The 20,941-nt window shown below is 48.8% G+C and overlaps 4 protein-coding genes across 4 annotated transcripts; 3 read left to right on the forward strand and 1 right to left on the reverse strand.

Annotated features, from left to right (window-relative positions):
• Positions 1-765: 765 nt before the first annotated feature.
• CDV56_100552 (uncharacterized protein) lies at positions 766-7,474 on the forward strand (the record flags this gene model as incomplete). The annotated part of the gene is made up of 9 exons (XM_026754171.1): positions 766-3,189; positions 3,266-3,506; positions 4,764-4,877; positions 4,978-5,014; positions 5,089-5,229; positions 5,291-5,425; positions 5,505-6,000; positions 6,054-6,632; positions 6,707-7,474. The coding sequence occupies 9 exons, from the start codon at positions 766-768 to the stop codon at positions 7,472-7,474; spliced, it is 4,935 nt and encodes a 1,644-aa protein (XP_026612386.1).
• A 2,145-nt stretch (positions 7,475-9,619) lies between these two features.
• Positions 9,620-11,065, forward strand: CDV56_101892 (DUF3237 domain-containing protein; the record flags this gene model as incomplete). Its single annotated transcript, XM_026755511.1, has 5 exons — positions 9,620-9,688; positions 9,778-10,260; positions 10,318-10,638; positions 10,691-10,985; positions 11,037-11,065. 5 exons carry the CDS (start codon positions 9,620-9,622, stop codon positions 11,063-11,065), a joined length of 1,197 nt encoding a protein of 398 aa, XP_026612387.1.
• A 1,139-nt stretch (positions 11,066-12,204) lies between these two features.
• On the reverse strand, positions 12,205-14,328 carry CDV56_102248 (methylisocitrate lyase ICL2; the record flags this gene model as incomplete). The annotated part of the gene is made up of 6 exons (XM_026755867.1): positions 12,205-12,250; positions 12,299-12,559; positions 12,615-13,038; positions 13,095-13,507; positions 13,568-13,856; positions 13,908-14,328. The coding sequence occupies 6 exons, from the start codon at positions 14,326-14,328 to the stop codon at positions 12,205-12,207; spliced, it is 1,854 nt and encodes a 617-aa protein (XP_026612388.1).
• A 2,866-nt stretch (positions 14,329-17,194) lies between these two features.
• On the forward strand, positions 17,195-19,888 carry CDV56_102882 (Zn(II)2Cys6 transcription factor; the record flags this gene model as incomplete). Its single annotated transcript, XM_026756501.1, has 3 exons — positions 17,195-17,453; positions 17,510-19,429; positions 19,719-19,888. The coding sequence occupies 3 exons, from the start codon at positions 17,195-17,197 to the stop codon at positions 19,886-19,888; spliced, it is 2,349 nt and encodes a 782-aa protein (XP_026612389.1).
• Positions 19,889-20,941: the final 1,053 nt, after the last annotated feature.

Genomic DNA, 20,941 nt, shown 5'->3' on the forward strand with positions numbered 1-20,941 from the left:
TGTCCTCGTCAGGCCCCATTTTCTGATTCTGAAGGGCCAGAAGGTCGACTGTGATTCGTTCAAGCCTCCGAGCGCAAACCATTATGTCAAACTGGATAGTAAACAAGTTGGTTACTTCAGTAGGTTAAGCTGATAATCAGATGAGTGATTGTAATTGAGATGATCGATCATAGCAGCCAAATCCATTTACTGATGCCGTATGCTGGGACTATTACGGAGTAGGAAAGGAAATGGAGATCTCGTGAGCAAAAAATTGCCTTTCCCGATAGCCCATTAGTATTGACTATTGAGTCACAGTAGCCGGCTCCGATGGTCGCAGCCAAGCTCAGGCTCACTTTGGTTGCCGGACAGGCTTTTTGACTCTCTCTGATGTCTCTTCGGTCTTTTCCCACTCCTTCTTCTCCTTACTAATTCTGAGATCCTTTTTCAATCATTCTACTGGTGCTAAACACCTCAACTTAGGTGTTGAGTTATTTTTCCTGCGCGAGTTTGGGTCACTGAAAAAAGAAGGCGAGAAAAACCGCGCAGGGTAGCGGCTGTGAGTACCACCTCTTAATTGAAAAAAACCCACTCCGAGGTGCGGCCGATTTCATGGGCGTCTTTGGAGATCAAACTCTTTGGAGTGTGGTCGAATCCATTGCGCACCCACACACCCCATCCATAGACCTCTAACTTGGTTCTGCTTTTCTTCCTTCTGCTATCTCTTACTCACACTGTGTTTTGAGTAGACATCGTGTTCGTTCCAAGACGATTGAAAGCTGCCGCATGCTGGTTGACAAGATGTTCTCCCTTCGCACTGCTGTGCGGAGAGCTTCCACCACCAAGCCCCTCCGCGCGCTCTCCGCACCGCACGCCGTTTCCTCTGTGAGACTCTGCTCTCCTCGCCATGCTTTGAAAGCCTCCGCTGTCCCGTTACTGCAGAGCCGTCCCTATTCCCGTGCCGCAGATTCTCACCTCTCGTCGACTCGGTCTACCGTTGTCCAGCTGCTGAGCAACATTGGTTCGAAGCGTGAGGTGCAGCAGTATCTCTCTCACTTCACATCGGTCTCCTCTCAGCAATTCGCCGTGATTAAGGTTGGTGGTGCTATCATTACCGAACACCTTCAGACCCTGTCCTCGGCTCTCGCCTTTCTCAACCACGTCGGTCTCTACCCCATTGTTGTCCATGGAGCCGGACCTCAGCTCAATCGCATGCTGGAGGCTGCGGGCGTTGAGCCACAATTTGAAGATGGTATCAGAGTGACAGATGGCAAGACTTTGGCCCTTGCCAGGAAGCTGTTTTTGGAGGAGAATCTGAAGCTGATCGAGGAGCTGGAACGTATGGGCGTGAGGGCCCGCCCAATCAACGCAGGCGTGTTTTACGCCGACTACCTCGACAAGGAGAAGTACAACCTAGTTGGTAAGATCAACGGCGTCAACAAGAAGCCTATTGAATCTGCCATCGAAGCTGGGTGTCTGCCCATCCTCACCTCTATGGCGGAAACCCCTGACGGCCAGGTTTTGAACGTGAACGCGGACGTCGCTGCCGGTGAACTGGCCCGTGCCCTGCAGCCACTGAAGATCGTCTACCTTGCTGAGAAAGGCGGATTGTTCAACGGTGACACTGGCGAGAAGATCTCTGTGATCAACCTTGATGAAGAGTACGACCACTTGATGACGCAATGGTGGGTGCGCCACGGCACTCGCTTGAAGATCAAGGAGATGAAGGAGCTGCTCAACGACCTTCCCCGTACCTCGAGCGTTGCCATCATCCACCCCGCTGATCTCCAGAAGGAACTTTTCACCGACTCTGGAGCTGGAACCCTCATCCGCAGGGGCAACAAGGTGCACACGAAGACTTCCCTTTCCGAGTTCGAGGACTTGGAGAAGCTGAAGGATGTGCTTGTCCGCGACCGTGAGGGTCTTGATGCGAGGGCTACTGTCGACCGCTACGTCGAAGGCCTGAAGGAGCGTGACTTCAAGGTTTACTATGATGAGCCTATGGAGGCTCTTGCTGTCGTCTTGCCCCCAGGCAAGGATACCTCCTCTTCCTTCTCCCACCTGGCTACATTCACGATCACTAAGTCCGGATGGTTGTCCAACGTCGCCGACAACGTTTTCGCCGCCATCAAGAAGGACTTCCCTCAATTGGTCTGGACAGTCAAGGAGAATGACGAGAACCTTACGTGGTTCTTTGACAAGGCTGATGGTAGCCTGAGCCGCGACGGTGAGGTTCTCTTCTGGTACGGTATCGAAAGCGGCGAAGAGGTCAAGCAGCTGGTGCAGGAATTCAACCAGCATGGTCGCCAGATGTTCGGTGATATTAACCTTGAGGCCAGACTCCAGCGCGCTGCTCAGGCGGCCACTAACATTGGCAAGGGCTTCGGTGCCAGCGGTGCCTCTGTTGAGCAGAAGCGCGCATTCTCCTCTACCGCTAATGCTTTGCGGGCCGCTCGCTTCGGACGTCCTGCTGTCTTTCCCAGCGCTGTGAGATCCTACTCCACCACGAATCCCAACCCTCCTCTGGGAGAGAAGAACATGTCCAACAACCGGCCCTCCAAGGTTGCTCTCATTGGAGCCCGTGGCTACACTGGCCAAGCCCTGATCAACCTGATCAATGCTCACCCCTACATGGATCTCCGCCATGTTTCTTCTCGCGAGCTGGCTGGCAAGAAGTTGCAGGGTTATGACAAGCGTGAGATCATCTACGAGAACCTGAGCCCCGAAGACGTGAAGCGCATGTCTGCGAATGGTGATGTGGACTGCTGGGTCATGGCTCTACCTAACGGTGTTTGCAAGCCGTTCGTGGATGCTGTCGACCAGGGCTCTGAGACGGGCAACGTCATTGTCGACCTGAGTGCCGATTACCGCTTCGACGACAAGTGGACTTACGGTCTTCCTGAGCTGGTCAACCGTGGTAAGATCGCTCGGGCCACTCGTATCTCTAACCCCGGTTGCTACGCTACCGCTGCCCAAATCGGCATTGCTCCTCTCGTTCCCTACCTCGGTGGACAGCCCACCGTCTTTGGTGTCTCCGGATACTCGGGCGCTGGCACCAAGCCTAGCCCCAAGAACGATGTGCAGAACCTCACGAACAACATCATTCCTTACAGCTTGACTGACCACATCCACGAGAGAGAGATCAGCACACAGCTCGGAACTAGCATTGCCTTTATCCCCCACGTTGCTGTCTGGTTCCAAGGTATTCACGTATGTACCACCCTGCCATCTATCTATTGGCCCTCCGTCTATATATTTGTTACAGGCACTAATCTTGTTCCTACAGCACACCATCAGCATTCCTCTCAACCAAGAGATGACTTCCCGCGACATCCGCAATATTTACCAGGAGCGTTACGCCGGCGAGAAGCTTGTGAAGATCGTTGGTGAGGCGCCTCTTGTCAAGAACATTGCTGGCCGTCATGGTATCGAAGTTGGAGGATTTGCCGTTCACTCCAGCGGCAAGCGTGTCGTTGTTTGCGCTACGATCGACAACCTTCTGAAGGGTGCGGCCACTCAGTGCCTTCGTAAGTCCTCCCGTCCAGTGCTATTTCGAAAGGACAGATTACTCATACGCCTATCACAGAGAACATGAACCTCGCTCTCGGCTATGGCGAGTACGAAGGCATTCCTCTCGAGTAGAACTTCCCATGAATGGTAGATATCAGTTATATAAGTTTGGTATAGTTCGGGGAAGGTATGTGATGTATATCAAACATCGATGTGTTTGATGTTGTAAGGACATCTCGTTTGGCGTCGAATTTCTACATTGGGTTTCCTCCTGGTCACCTTTCCTTTCCCATGTCTCATACCCCGCATGCATCTCTATCGGTTGCTATGGGGTCGAGATTCTCGTAAAGGCCCCTACCTCTCACCCCGTTTTCCATAGACAACCTGTTCTTTCGCCCTTTTCCTAAACTTCTGGGTTTCTATTTGATAGACTTCTAGTTCATCTTCCCGCCCTCATCGTTCCTGTCTAAAATTCACGGAAGGAAAGTGCATTCTGTCTGGCAGTGTACTGGCGCTGACGGGTTCAAAAGACGAAATCTTGAGCATTCATATCTTACTGACTGTTTATGAGCCCTCATCCATCTGCTCGTCCTGTTTTGCGACAGCATTTGAGTAATCGATAGAATGTTCTGGTCTTCTAACCTGTCATCTGTATCATTGACCAGATGAATGCTCGTCCTTGATCTTCCAGGGTAGGGCAGAAGTCCTGGGTCTCGGAAGAATGATTGCCGGTGTAGACCTACAGCGGAAACTATAGACATTAGAAGAATCGATCCGACCAAGTCCGAGAATCAATAACTGGTGGTTCAACTTTTAGTAGAGTAAGGGCGTCCAGGAGAAGTGAGCTCGGTTTCGAACTAGCAAAGGACTCTAGCATCAGGTGCAGAAGCACTCACTCCTGCTCTCGTCTCGATCCTCGAGCGAAGAACTTTCCTGTCTCCAGAACCTCCAGCACTTGTCTCTTATCTCTCCATCGCCTCGCATCATCCATAATCATGCTAAATGCCATGTTCTTTGGCAGGGCATGAAAATCATTCGAGCTTGACTGACACACGTTCGAGAAAGCAAGCCCTCATTTGCTTCAGAAATAAGATAGTAAGTTTCCAGAGTTCTACAACTGCTTCTCGTCCAATCTCCCCTGAACCTGATCAAACAAGCTTGTGACTATTTCCAGGCTAGAAAGCTGACAGTCCTAGAGGCTTACGGTCTAGAGCATTACCTTTGAAGCTTCATTGCAATATAGAATCTACTCCAAAGACCTCAGACACCAACAGACACGCTCAACGCGCAATTAAGGGCGCAGCTCGCGTCGCGACAAGAGTGGTTCGACTTAACCACATGTAAAGAGACAAGCCCACGGAAGATCATCATGTTCTACAGTCACGAAAGTAAGTATACCTTCTTTCTGTTAACTCATTTTTGGAGTTCTCTGTACTCTTCTGGGTCCTTTTCCGACTTTCGCACCGCTGACTTTTGCATTTACTCTAGTACTTACATCCCCCGAGCACGGGGTTGCTACGATATGGTATGCGACCTCTCCATATATAAATTCTTTCTCAACTTGGTGCCTGTGTGCCAGCTGATTGATTCTTCTCGCAGGCTGGTCGCAACGCTAGGGTCGAGATCCATCACAAGAAGATTGAACAAGAAGGCGATACTGGACGTGGATGTTCCGAGAGCTTGCGAGGTCATCATGGATCCTACGGCACCTATGGCGTTGAGACTTCAGGGAAACCTACTGTGAGAGCTTCATCATCTGGATCAAAACTGGAGGTCGGAGTGTTGACGGCAGACTACGCAGATACGGAGTCGCCAGAGTCTACAATCAGCAGTGCCGCTATACACTCACAGATGTGCAGGCAATGCATGAAAGATTGAGATCAATGTTGGGAGCTCTTCCCGGAACAGCCTTGGATCCGACAGCTGGCAAAGCTAGGTTCGTTGTTTTTCTACTTCTCGACCCGTTATGTCACGGAACTCTTTTGTGTTTGAAAGCATGCTAATGCTTTTCTCAGACCTGATCAGCTCATCTTGCCGTATGACCCGTCGTTCCTTCCTGAGAACAATCTCCCAGGGTTGGGTTTGGATCTTTCAAGGCTGAATCTGTGGATGGAAGAGCGAGCAAGCCAGCAATTCAGCTTCCCATTACCAATGACTCCTGACTTAAGTCAGACCGTTGTCTCGCATAACTCTAGTTTGCAGCTTGACTTATCATCGCAAGATCTTGTCCTGAGAGATATACACGGGTTTGGTTCTGAGACCGAAATGACGAATTCTGCTCAAAGAACTGTGCAACTCGGGCGGATTGCAGCGACAGCTCTCAATGATGAAGAGGGCATTCTTCTGCAGCCTGACTTTGACTTTGATGAAGATGGAAATCTCATCGAGCTTGCGGGTGTTAATGCTGCTGGTGAGGTTGGAAAGCGCAGCTCTGGCAGGTTTGACGCTGAGACACCGGTCACTGGTGAGGTGAAAGAGGGTGATTTGAATGACATCTCCTGGGACTATCAGGTATGGTCTGAATTTCACGAGCTGTTGTTTTTACTGACATAATATCTCTCCAGCCAATGCTAGTCGACGAGGGCATGCAAGCAATCACTGAACACAGACAGCCTACCCCCGTCTTCAACGCAGACACATTTATGCCTCAAGCTCCTGAAGCTCAACACTCGGAAGAGATAGAGAATGCTTCAGACACTCGGGAGGCAACAATGCGTCGGACTCGAAGAATCCCGAAAGCTGTTGCAACCGATAGTCAAACCGCCCTGCGAAATACTGAGCTGGCTCAATACAACAATGAATACGTGCAAAACATGGCCGCTGCTCTAAAGCAGAAGCTGAAAAATAAAGTTCCTACCCAAGCAAAGAAGGATGCAGTCTTTTGGGTCTACGGCCAGGGAATTGGCTCAGTCGGCGTTGGCTTGGGAATTGCTCATGTTCAGCATCCTTTGCATTTCTTCTCGGGTGAGACTTTGTACGCATCACTGACAAGCGTCGAAAGATCAAAGAAACGCAAGAGCTCTCCTTCGACTAATGAAGACAGCGATGCTGATTCCGAAACTCGACGCGTTCGACGTAGGGAAGAGTCCGAGGAACAACTCGGCCGAGGTGGGCCTTTTCACGACGATCACAACTTGCATGATGTTCGTGGGATAAACCTTTGTCGCTCTGTTGATTTTTAGCCCTATAAGCTGTAGAATTACTGACAGTCATCTAGGATATGGAGATTGGCCGTCATGCCTCATCAGTCCTTCGAGATGACTCCTCCCAAATGCCCTGGAATATCACAGCGTCCGTCCGAAGCTCTCGGCTTGGGCTGTCTGCAACAAGCATCTTCCGTGGATTCGGCAGCATTAGTGACTTTTCTACTCGGGGCATTCGCGATTCGGCAGCCTCCATGGCTCCACTTGCAGCACCAGGCAGAGCTCGAAGTCGCCTAGTAAGTGCAAGTCCTCTGGCTGGACGCGGCTTGCAGTACGACTTGGAGGGTCTCGCAATCCCAGGAACCCAAGAAGATGATGTGGATTTCCTCGAAGACAACGATCTAGCGGGTTATCTTCAGAGCGAGCTTGATATTGGACCCAACGCTGAACCCAAGGATGAGACTGACAGAAAGCGAGCAGCCTTCCATAACCGGCTGTTGAAATCTAGTATGGACCAGGAGAGCCTGAACTTTCTCGAGTTTCTCAACCTGCAAATTGAGGAGCCTGCTCGAGATTCTGCAGAGCAGGATACTGTTCGTGAGACCGATGCTGGCTTTCTTCGTCTTGATGCTTCTGATGGTAAAGAAGTAGCATTTTCGACGCTCCTGCCTCCTGAATCCACCTCTTATACTGTCGCCACGCATGGCCTGATGCACATACTTACCCTGGCAACAAAGGGCTTTCTTTCAGTTCATCAGGAGCCATATGAGGATGAGAGTAGCGAGGAGTACGGTGTTCGCTACAAATTCGGAGAGATATACTTGCGCTTATCCCACATGTAGGCATTCCTACGATGGATATCGATCGCAACGACAACGTGTACGAGTGACATTCCAAAACCTTCTCATATTTCATTTTTTCAATCTTCGGATGATAATATGGCTCATATTCTATTATCTGCGATGCAATGATTCTATCTATTTGCTTCACATTTCTCGTGGGAATGCATTTTTTAACTTCTCTGTCTACTTTCTTTTCTCTGCTTTCCTTTTTTTTTTTTTTTTTTCATTTGTCCTTGATGTTACAATAATCAATGCTACAAAATTTCTGTATTTATCGGAATATCTATTAGAAAAACATGTTTTCGCTTGAACACAGACACAGCTCTTTCTGGAGTCCGTTTCAAATTAGTTGTTAATTTAGATATGGTAGTAGAAGCCGGCAGTATAAGTAAGTGTCTGGAATATTGAAATAATCCGTCCACTCTATACTTCTATATTGATCGCTGGTCTAACTAAATCACTGGTCACTGGACATAGATTATCAACATGATCAGCTGGTGTTAATTGATCCTGTTGACAACATTTAAAGGTGGTAGGTACATGGAGTACACTTCCATTCATGATCAAATTTTAAGTAGATAATCTTCAGCCTAGATAGGATTTTCACTGGAATTCCTGGCGCAACTTATTGGCCGGCTGGCCTAATGGTAAGGCGTTGCTCTCCTAAAGCAAAGATTGCAGGTTCGATCCCTGCGTCGGTCGAAGTTTTTTGCCTTTTTTTTCTGCCATCCCCAGAGAATCTCAAACATCGTCTGATCGCTGAAGATCAATGTTGGCGATTCGGTCTGAATTAAATCGCCATATAGAAGGAAGATCCCTAGCATCTACTACGTACTAATGTTTTAATAGATTGTGTACATGCTAATGTATATTCCTTGATGAGAAGTGGTACGGAGGGTGTCGTGTCACGGGTATTTTCAGGCTGTAAAAACAACAGGCATAATTCGACCCTGCATACAGAGTATCATCTACGTATTGGATCTGTTCAGTAATGGCAAATACATCATCAACAGAGTACCAGGGAACGCGAATCGGTCTCCCACTCAATCCCCATGTCATGACAATACTCACTGGAGATCTTTTGACGTGAGACGCCTCAAGGTGTAGCATCATACTGGCTGGCTCTCAGCCCCTCCTACCTCGAGTGAGACGGTGGTTGTGTGTGTGCCAGGGTCTTCAGTGGAGGAATGATCGAAATATGTTACTTCTAAGATCTAATTCCATGTAATCGCATTTATCTCTTCTCAATTGAGATGACCGCAGGATGAAATAGAGTCATGATACAGGGGATATTTTATATGCGTAGCAGACCGTCATGAGATTATTATTGCACAGAAGAGATCCGCGTTCTTCCGTACTCCGTATAGAGTACAGGAGATCTAACATTGCTACCTAGTCTGCTACAGCGCTGATACGCAGTATTGAGGCAGTACAGAGATTCATACTGGGTAAGTACCTTATGTTTCTTGACTTGTCCAGAACACTCGAACAGCAATATAGAATATGAAATGGTATTCAATGAAAGTCCTCTGAATTTCAGTGTCAAAGAAGTCATACACCCGTCCAAACGGCCGAGAAGCGAGATAAAGGATAAGGTAATGACCTTGCCTTCCACCTCAGCTCTACGACTTGATCATTCGATCGCGTGACAGATTTAGACTTTCAGCTCTGAAGACTTCCAATGTGCCAGGGCATCCATTAGGCCTGATGCGAGCAACAAGATGATTGAAGAGCTTGGAGTATCATAATGCTCAAGTATCTAATACTCAGAGGAATGCCAAATGAATTATTTAGGGGTATTGATGAGTGTAAGATGATTGACCGTTGTTGAGTAATGAATTTGTAGTCAGTTCTGGGCCAGTATAAAAATTACGCTTATGGTACGTAAGGTTCCGTCCTGACGAGCTCGCGTAAGTTAACCGCCACTGTCTTGTCTTGTCCCCGTCTCGTCTCGTCTCGTGTTCTGCCCGTCAAACCGAAACTCTTTCCTTTTCTCACTCGCTCACCCCGAGTCTGCTCCCTCCCAGCTCCCTCGAATTCATCCCCTTACCATCTGCTGAGAACTCTTCTTCATCTCTGGTCATCTCTAGCTGTCTCTGTAATTCTGGTTTTCATCGATTATTCCCCTTTTCTTTCACCTTGAACATGGGTCGTACCGTCGATCAGGAAGTTCACGCGGCGTTCGTCGAGTTCCGCGCCAAGGAAGACGATAAGGTGCGTGACTTGTATTTCCCGTAATATTTCAACCAGCCGCTTCACCATCGTCACTAACAAAACACGTTGTTTGCTTGGTTGTTCTGCAGTGTCTTTCCGTCCAGTGTATCTATTGTCAGCAGATTCGCGCAAAGAATACATCGCGCCAGAAGCAGCACTTGCTCGAATGCCCCGGCCTTCGCGGTCAGAATCAGACAGCACAATCTGCGCCCAACGGCATCGGTGCTGCAAATGGATACCCTGCAACTCCCAATGGTGCAGCTGCCACCGCTCCTGGGGCTGGCCCAGGGCCTGGCACAGGTGCACTTCCGACTCCTAACGGACCGATGATGACGAACGGCGTCAACCCACATGCTACCTCGATGCAGACTCCGCTGCAGAACATGCAAGGACGCGCTGCGTTGCCAACTCCCGGCCCTCCCACCGGATCTGCCTCTGCTACTAGTTCCCAGCAGCCGGCTCGCGCTACCCCCAAGTCGAAGCCCAAGACCTCTACCTCGAATCTCCCGGCTCCTCCCCTAGATGACGTTCATGCAGCATTTGTCGAGTTCCGTGCGAAGGAGGAAGACAAGGTAAGAGAACAGCTGGTCTGATTAAAAGAAAATCGATGGTATGCTAATCAAGAAAAGTGTCTGTCCGTGCAATGCATCTACTGCCAGCAGGTTCGCGCGAAGAACACCAGCAGGCAGCGCCAGCACCTCCTGGAATGCCCTACGTACCTTAGTGTCATGAAAGATTCGATCCCTGCCAATAACCTCTTGCACACATTCCCTGAAGGTGATATCGCCCGGTCTCTGCAGATCCCTGCGCCTACTTTGGAACTGGACTTCCGTATGAGCATCAAGATGAACCCGAAAGTTTCGGTCGGGCAGAGTATTTGGGGTCAGAGAGATTGGGTAACATTTATTGGTGGTCAATGGGCGGGCAGATGGGGCAAAGGCATTGTTTTGGTGAGCACTTCCTTTTTTCTTTGCTGCAAAGCTGTGCTAATGCTCTTTGTAGCCCGGAGGACAGGACTCGCAGATTGTCACCAAGGAATCTATTACCAACATGCGGTCGAGCTATGTGCTCCAAACCGCAGATGATCCGCCTGCCTTTATCGTTGTGAAGACTCAAGGATGGTTGACAGGCGCCAAAGACGTTCTGGATAAGGTCAACGACCCTAACATTGCGGACACGATCAATCCCAACACCTACAAGTATCGCGTCAATCTTTCCATGGAAACTGGAGATGAGCGTTACGCTTTCTTGAATACTCTCATGTGGATTGCCAGTGGTTGCCGCAGAGGCCATGAAGGTCAGTTGAGTCACTTTTGTCATGGGCTGAGTCATGCTAACGAGCCTACAGTCATCTTCGATGCATTCCGTGTCAACTAGTTCTGAATTCAAACAAGTCTGTTCCGTCTGTTTATTGAGCGTAGCTTTTCTTTCTTTGGTGATGGGAAAATATTGATCTTGTTTTATCCCCTTTTCCTTTGTGATGCTACAGGCCAGTCCACTGTCCTCATCCAAGGTGACTCAATGTTTTCGCCTAATGTTGATGGATTCCCTGCTGGGTTCTTTTGGCATGGGCACTGCATTGCCACGTCTCGACCGCAGCCCGCTTGATACGTTCATTACTATCTGGCGTATGTTCTTGCGTTCGTTGATTTCCTTCCACATGTACGCTAGTCTATTCTTTTCATCTGTCGCAGATTGCCAGACCATTGAAAGTCGATTACTTCAGTCGTCTCCTTCACCTCTGCTTGAGCAATGAGGATTTTCTGTATCTTTACATCTGAAAACTGGAGATTTCACGATACTTTCATTGGGATGTAGGGTAGGGAGACTTGGATTTCAGAGTCTAAACAAAAGTAACAAAAGGTCAGAGTGATCAATTCAACACAGCCTGAAATTCCAATTGCATACGAGGACAAGGAACAGCGTCAAAATTAAGTCACGAGTGTCTGTATGCATGGTTCCAAAACCACAAATATATTTAGCCCTCTTTTGCTTATGCGAGTCAATATACAGATACATCAATGGGCGTTGAACGTATTATCCTGTCAGTAAGGTACCCAGGTAGTAAATTACTAGGTCGTTTACCTTTGATGTTGACAGGTATCATTATTTCTTTCTACCCCAGTTCTAGACCGACGTACTAACGGAAATAATTGAAACCATCATGGTCTCCTAGGTAGTTATGTACCTGACCGGCTGACCCATGTACTCCGTAACTAGTACGTAGTAAAACCAGCTAGCCTAATTTTTGGTTTTGAGCTTAAATCAGCCTTGGATCTTGTTTCTATTTGTCAATGGAAATAATGCCTGAGGCAGAACAGGTTCTGTACTTGTACTTTACGATGATAGATTTAAAAACATTGAAAGGGTTCATTGTATCCTGTAAAATTTCCAATGATGGTAATTATCGTTGGAATTGAGGTTACTGTCTAGATGACTTTAGTGAATAATGGCAATTTTATTCTCTGATGTGATTCTAGTAAGGATACAGACTATCGGCTGCCAAATCAAGCTGCTTAGCATGATTGTAATCCGGCCATGACGTGGTATATGTTCAGAAGCCTGTAATTTGAGATCGTTAGTATTGATCGCCAGGAAGACAAAGAGGACAACTTACCCTTCTCAGTGTTTCCCTCTCCCATGCTCTTACTGCTGCTACTGCCGCTCTGGATGGCACCCAGGATGCCGTCCATGTACGGCGCACCGCTCCATTTCTGGTGGGTGAGGACATCGACGCCGAGTTCCTTCTCGCGGGACTGGATAAGTCGCACGTAAGCGAGCATGCCCTCATCCTTGAAGGCGCGCGAAAGTTCGGTTGTGATGGTGGCATTGCTGTGCAGGCCAGCAAGGGAGATGAGTTGCAGGACAAAGCTATTACAGTTATCAGTTTCTGCCGTGCATTGACAAATTATGCTTTTCAACTCACCCATGCTTGGCGAGATCCCAGACAAAAGACTTGAGAGATGCCTCGTCAAAGCCCTGGCCCATCCAGTTAAATGACGGGCTAAGGTTGTAGACCAATTTCTTCCCGGGGTATGCGGCTCGAACATCGCTTGCTAGTTTTCCAGCTTTTTCGACATTTGGGTCGCCGGTTTCAACCCACAAGAGGTCCGCATAAGGGGCGAATTCCTTGGCTCGCTTTGTGGCCGCTGGAAAGCCGGCACGGTAGTGGTAGAATCCCTCCCTGGTCCTGGGGCTGTCACAAGACCAGACAACCGGTTTCTTTGTGTAGTCGCTCGCCACAGCTCGGCGACGCGAGATAGACAGGTCAGGGTTCTCTTGGACCTTCTTCTTGTATGCATCACGGGCAGACTGCGGCGCTCCTTCGGCCTCGAGATGTGCGTCGACAGCTGGCCCATTATCAGCTTCCACTCCTGCAGAACTGAGATAATGAGAAACAATATACCTTCATCAAAAGTGACAAGCTTGTGCTTCTTGACCCACTCCAGCTCGAAAGCATCGACCTCTGTAGGCGCAGCACCTTCGCGCTCCATTGCTTGTAGGGTTTCCGCCAAAGGCTCGACCTCCTCTGTAACTCCGAGGATGAACTCGTGATCACGCACATCGATCGCACTGCTAATCAACTTCCCACTCTCGGAATCCGTTCGAGCAATCACCAGATTCTCGGCTCCCATCATGTCCCATTGGAAACGAGCGGCGACGAGTCTGTTGATGTGCTCTCCTACAGGCACAAGGACTTTTCCTGCCAGATGACCGCACTTCTTGCCGCCATGCAGCTGATCTTCGAAATGAACAGCCGCAGCACCGTTCTCCGCGAAAAGCTTGGCCAATTTGAGGACCGCGGAAAGACCGCCATGCCTGTAGAATAGAGGTTGTCAGTTCGTGGATCATCAAATGCAGCATGATGTTGAAGCGCACCCGGTATCGCCATCTGCAACGATCGGTCTCATGTAGTCGACGTATGGGGTCGACTTTCGCTGTTCGGGGGTCATCTTTCGTCTGGCATCCCATTGTTTGCGATCATGCATTTGTTGCGCCTTGAACAATCTTTGGACCTGGTTTGGGACGGTATTGTACGGGTAGTCCCCAAAGTCCGGGGAAACCTCATTCGTTGTAGTCAAGAGGGAAGAGCACGCCCAGCCCGAGATATACAGCACCTCCTGATTTGGAGCTTGCTGTGTCATTTGTACGGGATCAATTGCACCCACTTTCCAAGCATTAGTCTTAGATCAATAACCCTGATGAAAATCCTACATACTGGTATGAACCGGCTTTCCCTCTGCCGCTCTCTCATTCAACAGATTGAATAGCTTACGAGCCATTAGAGAACTCGGATATGTTTGCTGCAAAGTGCCACGTTTGCTGACAACGTCCGCGGCCGAGTAGGGTCTCTTGATGCCCTCGAACCGCGGAGATTTCCACCAAGCCTCTACATCTTTGATCTGTTGCCCATAAAGCGCATCTTCCGCAGCACCAGCCTTCTCAGTGGCTGACAGCAATTGAAACGAGTCTGATGGCAAGGCCGTCGAAACGGGAGGCTCGACGGTCGGCAGCGGAGATGATGACATCCGCGGATAACCGCATGTGAAGGAACGCAGGGCGACACGAGACGGACTGCCAGCAGTCGAGGAGAGAGCAGGAAGGCGTCGAGGAATCCGACGAGAAACTGATCGAAACATCTTCCCAGTCCAAATCAAATGTCTGGGATGAACATGAGAAGAAAAAGAAGGAACAATGGATAGATGAAGGTGGTGTGATGGGGGAGGATCCTGGGGAGCTTAAGCCTTTTGGGAGGGATTGCCAGCGTCCCCGCCATTGGGCCGATCACCCAACCTCGGTCTGGGGGACCGCGACAGCCCGTTGGCCCTGTTAGTACTATTTGCATTTGCACTCCCGCAGTGGATTCCCCGCGGGCCGATGTCGCCTATTTCGCTTCTTTTTCCGCATTTCGCAGATGGCTCTTAATGACGAGATGTTCGAATTATCATGTGCATGAGTTTCGGATGACAAGTCTCCTCAAGCATGAGTAAAGAATTTACGTTAAGTACAGAAGAGCTTCTCAAAGGATAGCGATCAAGAAGCTAAACCTTCACTGGGCAGCCTTAATCTAGGTATCTTTGCACCTTGACCACCAGCTCTGAGTTCTGGATACGAAATTCTCGCATGCCCTTTCTCCCATCAGGAATCAATGTGCTCCGATGCCTTCTTTGGCTTGTGCTTCAGAGCCATCAAGACGTCGGGCTCACTGGCTACGCAAGGAAAAGTCAGGAAGTTCCTGAACCGCTGCCAATCCAACATCCACATTTCTTGAAAGTGCCTGTCCCGGAGTCGTTCAACTGGCAAGTCTATGATATGATTAATGTTACACAAAAGTCCTCAAAAGGGGGTTGTATCAGTCCTCACCTCGCTACAAAACGATAAAATGTTGCACCGTTGACATTCCAGTGACGCTTCTTTGCCACAATTGTGGCAGCTTTTGTGCTTTGCGAAGCTCCTTGGCCATTTTTGGACCTGGTCATTGAGTCGTAGCAAGTCATGTAGGGATAAGGGTATGAGCTGTGTTTCTTCCAGCAAATTGTTGCAGAAAGGAAGTCACTTGGAATTCCCTTCCAAGGTAGGCAGTTCTTACCTTGATCGAGTAATGGTCCGTCACAATAATATTGATCGAGTTCCACCGTGAGATATGCTTCCGAGCATACATGATAGCAACCGTACGTCCGTGGTCCAGATCAGGTGTCACAAACGAAGCTCCTAAATCATGAGTATGAAAGACGATATGAAAGGGCTCCTCGTTATAGAGACTGCAAGCCATGAGTTTGAGCGGAAAGCCTTCGTTTATCTGAACAATCTCCGCGAATAGGCACCAATGCCTTCGTGGCTCGATCACCTGGTCACTGACATGTTTATAGTGCTCTGGGTCATAGATCTGGTAATCCGGCAGGCCAAGGACTCTAGGGAACGAGACTCTATCCCGCAAATTTGCGTATTTGGCCATTGTGCTGGCCTTTTACCACTTGTGTGGAACAAGCCATATTTTTTGAAGGAACGCCAGTATTTATACAGTCCACTGAGCGCTTATACTTCATTCACTGTTGTTTGCTTTGAGGTTGAGTGAATGATAGATAACGGATCCGTTTTCAAACCATCCATACTTGTTATTCTTCACTCTCAAGTCATTCATTTCAGCAGACTTTGAATGGAAAAATTGTAGAGACAGGAGAGTATCATGGCTAAGAGCAGGCAGGTACTGGGCCTAATTCAGTTGAATCTTAAGAGACAGGAATGGTTGGATTTCATAATCTGCTGCTCAGTTGTTTCTGAATCCAGCCTTCTCAGGTGTGGCGGATAAGAAAGAGGTAGAATATGAAGAGACAGGGAAATACAGTTCTTCTTAGAGTTCGACTCAAAGAGAGAATGTACGTATAGGGAATTTGTCCATCCAAACGGCTCTTGTATGAATCAAGCCCTGATACATGTGCGGAGTAGTGCCTTAAACCTAAGGATCTCATGAGGGGTAAAACCTTACGTAAGGTAGGTAGTAAACCATCAACAACTGGCAAAGGGAAAGAAGCATCGAATAGGAGGCCAGGGATTACCTCACACGAGCCACTCTCGAACAGGCAAGGTCCAGAAAGACGATCATCTCCAACTCTTCGACTACTTGGACTAATCTACTCCGTATCATGCTGTCATACCTCAACCTTCTTCTCCCTCCGAGTGGCGCTCTCCATTGTACTATCTCTTTCACGATGATTGGGCCTTGTCATGAATCGCGGCAAGTATTCCATACTTCCGTCTAGGAAGTGACCGACCCTGTTGAGCTGGCCCAATGATGCAGAGGAAGCTTCGCAATGAGTAACAAACCGAATGGACTAGCCTCAACAGATCCTACTCTACCACGGGGTTTCTCCTGTCTATTTCTAACAGAAGGTCCCGGCTGTTGTCCGCGTCCAGTTAAACAGTGGCTTATCAAGTCTGATCCGCGAATCCGCGTCCTCAAACCTCACTCCAGCAGTCGTCCCCGCAATCTGCATGTTTAGTGCAATCCTTATCATATGGATGCGTTTCTCCTCACGGCTCGGGTCTCTCTCGAGGCCGTAGTTTATCTATCGTTGCTCAAGTGACAGCAAGCTATTTTTTGCTCCTCCTTCCGATGACAGATACGGATGTGATGGCTTATCTATTGCTTCTGCGGACTATTCTGGAATTATAGTCACTCGTTATTCCTCCATTCTCATTCTCGCCCTGCTTTCTTGTCTGGGTTTCTGTCTCCTCCAGTGGATGGTTGTCTCCATATCGGCTAAATCCATATTGTCATTACACCAAGCGGCATGGACAACATCAAGATCCCATCTCCTTCGACAATTCTAGACACTAATCCCACCATTCCTTCGTCCGCCGCGACCTTTAATTCGGCCTCTTCTGTAAAAGGAAGCGCGGCACCGAATCGAGCTACAAGAGGACTCATCACTAACAAGCCCAAGCAATCCAAAAGTCGAAACGGTAAAGTTCATTCCTATCACCTGTTAAAGAGATCAAGTCTCGATGTCGGATCGGTGCAGACCGCATACATACTTCCAGCCAGGAATTGCGCAGAGCGCTGACTCCATTTTTCTTTTTGACGATACTTTAGGCTGCATTACTTGTAAGGCAAAGAGACTAAAATGTGACGAGTCGAAGCCAACCTGTCTCCAATGCAAGAAGCGCAACGTGGAGTGTGGAGGTTACAAAAAGGACTTTAAATGGCGTCCATTCGAAGAAACCAATGTGGTCAGCAGGATTTCATCTATTCAAGGCAAGAAGAGTAAGTGTGCATGTTTGCAAGGTATGCGTTTTCTAGCTACCACTAAGATCTTTCAGTTGATCCGGCTACGTCAGGCAAAGAAAGGAGGGCCAGTCGTTCAGAGCAGGCGGACAAGGATCGTCAACCTTCGCCAGCTAGCGCTCGATCGTCCGCACTGACGGCATCCTCTCTGGAATCGAATGATGTTGCACCCATTCATACACTCCAGCCAGGCGATTCTCCTTCCACCGACTCAAGTACAGTTGCATTGACCCAGGAAAACCTCATATCCTGGAACGGTGGCAGAGTTCATTCCCTGGATTTCAGTAACGCTGAAGATGAGCTCTTCACGCCATTTTTTACAGATAGTTCACCACTGGAACAGTCTCCGTGGCTGTCCGATATTGTACCCTCCACTGCGGAGACCCATACAAGCCCAGGACGGAGGCCACTAGGGCTGGCTTCGCAGAACACAGCTCTTCGACCGGGCTACTTGAGTTTTGCAGCACTTCTTGAAGAAGATAATGATAGAATAGAAGAAATAGCCCGCCATTCAGATGAGTATATTGATCCGTGGCTGGTAGGATTTTCCGATGGCAGGACGCTCTCCGAGAACTTGAATACGCCCGCTGTGCTGACCAAAGAGCCAAATTTCGATATTGCCAGTCCCGAGATGTTGGTACTCCAATTTGACAGGTTTACTTGCGGGATTTTGTCTGTCAAGGACGGGTTACAAGAAAACCCGTGGAGAACTCTGATATGGCCTCTGGCTGGAGAGACTCCCGCCTTGTACCATGCGATATTCTCTATGACGGCTTTCCATTCAAGCAAGGAAAATCCTGGACTAAGAATGCACGGGGTGGATCATATGAGACGAAGCATTACTTACATGGTCCAAGATATACAGAACATGCGGACAGATGCTGCCTTAGCTACAAGCCTGGCACTGGCATTCGCGGACACATGGGACCAACACACCCGTACCTGTATTCAGCATATACGCGGGGCCAAGGCACTCGTATCGCAAGTCCTGGGCTTCAAGGTCCGGAACGCAAATGACATTGAGAGGATCCGGTTTCTATATAACACCTGGTTGTATATGGATGCAATCGCACGCTTAACCTCTCGGGATGATGAGGGAGATCAGGATATGAACTTCTCGATCTTCCAGCTGCCCCGGAATGCCGTTCATGAGATTGACCCATTGATGGGCTGCGCCACTACGCTCTTTCCACTTATCAACCAGGTCGCCAGGCTAATCCAACGGGTTCGGAAGACGGAATCAAATTCAATTTCCCTTGTCTCTCAGGCTATCGAGCTCAAGAGACTTATCGAGCAATGGGAACCACCGGAGTGGTTCGTGCCGCCGGAGGACCCAACATCCGAAGTACAGCACAGCATCCAGACGGCACACGCCTATCGTTGGGCAACTTTATTGTATCTTCATCAAGCAGTGCCAGAAATGCCGTCAGAGCCAGCTGCTGACCTGGCCAAGCGTGTATTGATATTGCTGGCTACTGTTCCTTCGGGTTCCCGAACGACGATCGTTCAGATGTTCCCTCTTATAGCAGCTGGATGTGAGGCAGAACCAGGAGAGGATCGCCAGTGGGTTTTGGGTCGATGGAGAGCCATTCAGTCTCGTCTCATGCTAGGGTCCATCGATCGATGTATTGAAGTAGTCCAGGAGGTTTGGTCTCGTCGTGACGCCATTGAAGCAGAAATGCAGCGACGCCGCCAGCGCCTGCTCAGCAGCCCCAATTCTCAGACCAAAGCCGGGGCGCCGGGACGGAGCGGACAGAGTTTAACATCTCAAGAAACGAAGGAACGACTCGTCGGCGGTCCCGCTATTCCTTCTGACCTAGCAGTATCGTCTAAGCCCCCATTTGTAGGCACTCGAAGAAGCTCTGCTGTGTCGCCGTTGGAAAACTTCGAGTTCGAGAAAACAGTTAGGGGTAGATTACATTGGGTCAGTGTCATGCAAGAATGGGAATGGGAAGGTGAGTCTTTATCTTGTCCTGCTTGACGGTTTGCATATTACTTCATTCTTCGGTACCTGAGCTGATTTGGACCCTGTACTTTGCAGTATTTCTGGGATAAAGGAAAATAACAGAATCGAAAGGTTGATGGGTACGGTTCTCTACCGAGGATGGGACGTATTATTGTTTGCTGCTGAACCCTTGACTTGGACTGGTTCATGTGGCCTGCATTCTCTTGGCTTTTGAGACTGTTGCAGAGTCGCAAGCGGCTGGCCTGATTTTGAGTGACTTTCATTTTCTTTGTTCTCAGGTCGAGATGCAGCGAAGTCATTGCTGGCTAGATACGATCGGAGGGAAGCCAGATATGACTCGAGGTCGCTCGTGATCTTGACGGTTGACATTCTGACGCAGGAGGCAGGCATATACTTGTTGGAACCTTCAACGAATGGGGATTTCGGTAGCGGTATGATCCAGGGATGAACTTGGAATTGATGTTCAAGTTGCGTTTTGTGTTACGGACTTTCCTTCTACTTGATTAGCATGGCGTTCAGAGTTGGTTGCAATGGCTTGCTTGCGGTTCATGTACTGAATGCTATACAGCCTTGGCCTTGTTTTGGTGATTTGATTGCATTGGGCCAACCGCAAGAGGGTCCAAGTCGTGATCGTCTTCTCGAAAATGTCGCTTAGGGAACAAGGTCTTGTGAACAGCTGTTCCAGATTTTGCTTGGGGAATGGGTTGGCGCATGGGCTAAACGAGCACGAGACGATTTGTTCGCAAATTTTCTTTCCTACCAGGACGCGATATGTGAAGGAAGAAGACCCGGCTCTGATTCAATAAGCAGGATGGAATTGGATTTCTCTACAACGAAGATGGATCAGCTCTGATAGTGGTTTAAGAAGGGTGCCATTCCACAAACCTGTTGATATATATAGCATCTGATCTCCTGCTGGTCACTGAAGCCGACCATAGAAGCACCGAAAATCGCTCCGTGAGATATCTCTCTAGGGACGAGGGATCTTCTAGACTGTCACCTCTTACCGCGGACACTAAAGACCGGAGATTTGCATTTATTGCCTGTCGAGGGTCTCTGGCATAGGGTGGTCGTGTTTTACCAGCAATAGGTATTGATCAGTCGGATAAGCAAGAGTAAGAAAATTAAAAAAAAAAGGAACCCAAGAGGCAACGGGGGAAGTTCCTTCTTTTCAATGATCGTCCAGCCCCCGCTAAGCAAATCATCCACTAATCTCGGGTGGGTAGTGATTTATGGTGTCATGCTTCGGGGTCTGATATTAGTTGATGACTGACTAGTCTAACTAGGATAGTCCGGGACCAAGGGAAGTGATTCGCATAGTTGCATGCAGGATGGTTGGTTCTGTTTGGGTTCTTGAATCCCATCTTTGTGAGCGGGGTTAGAATCTCCAGACTCTTTTTCCTGATGATGTGGACCGATAAGGCAGATGGACGCAATTCCTGGGCTATCTGGTAGATTTGAGAGGCTTATGGTGACATCACTATCCTTTGAGATGATTGCA

Source organism: Aspergillus thermomutatus (assembly GCF_002237265.1).
Source record: "Aspergillus thermomutatus strain HMR AF 39 chromosome Unknown NODE_174, whole genome shotgun sequence".
NCBI lineage: Eukaryota > Fungi > Ascomycota > Eurotiomycetes > Eurotiales > Aspergillaceae > Aspergillus > Aspergillus thermomutatus.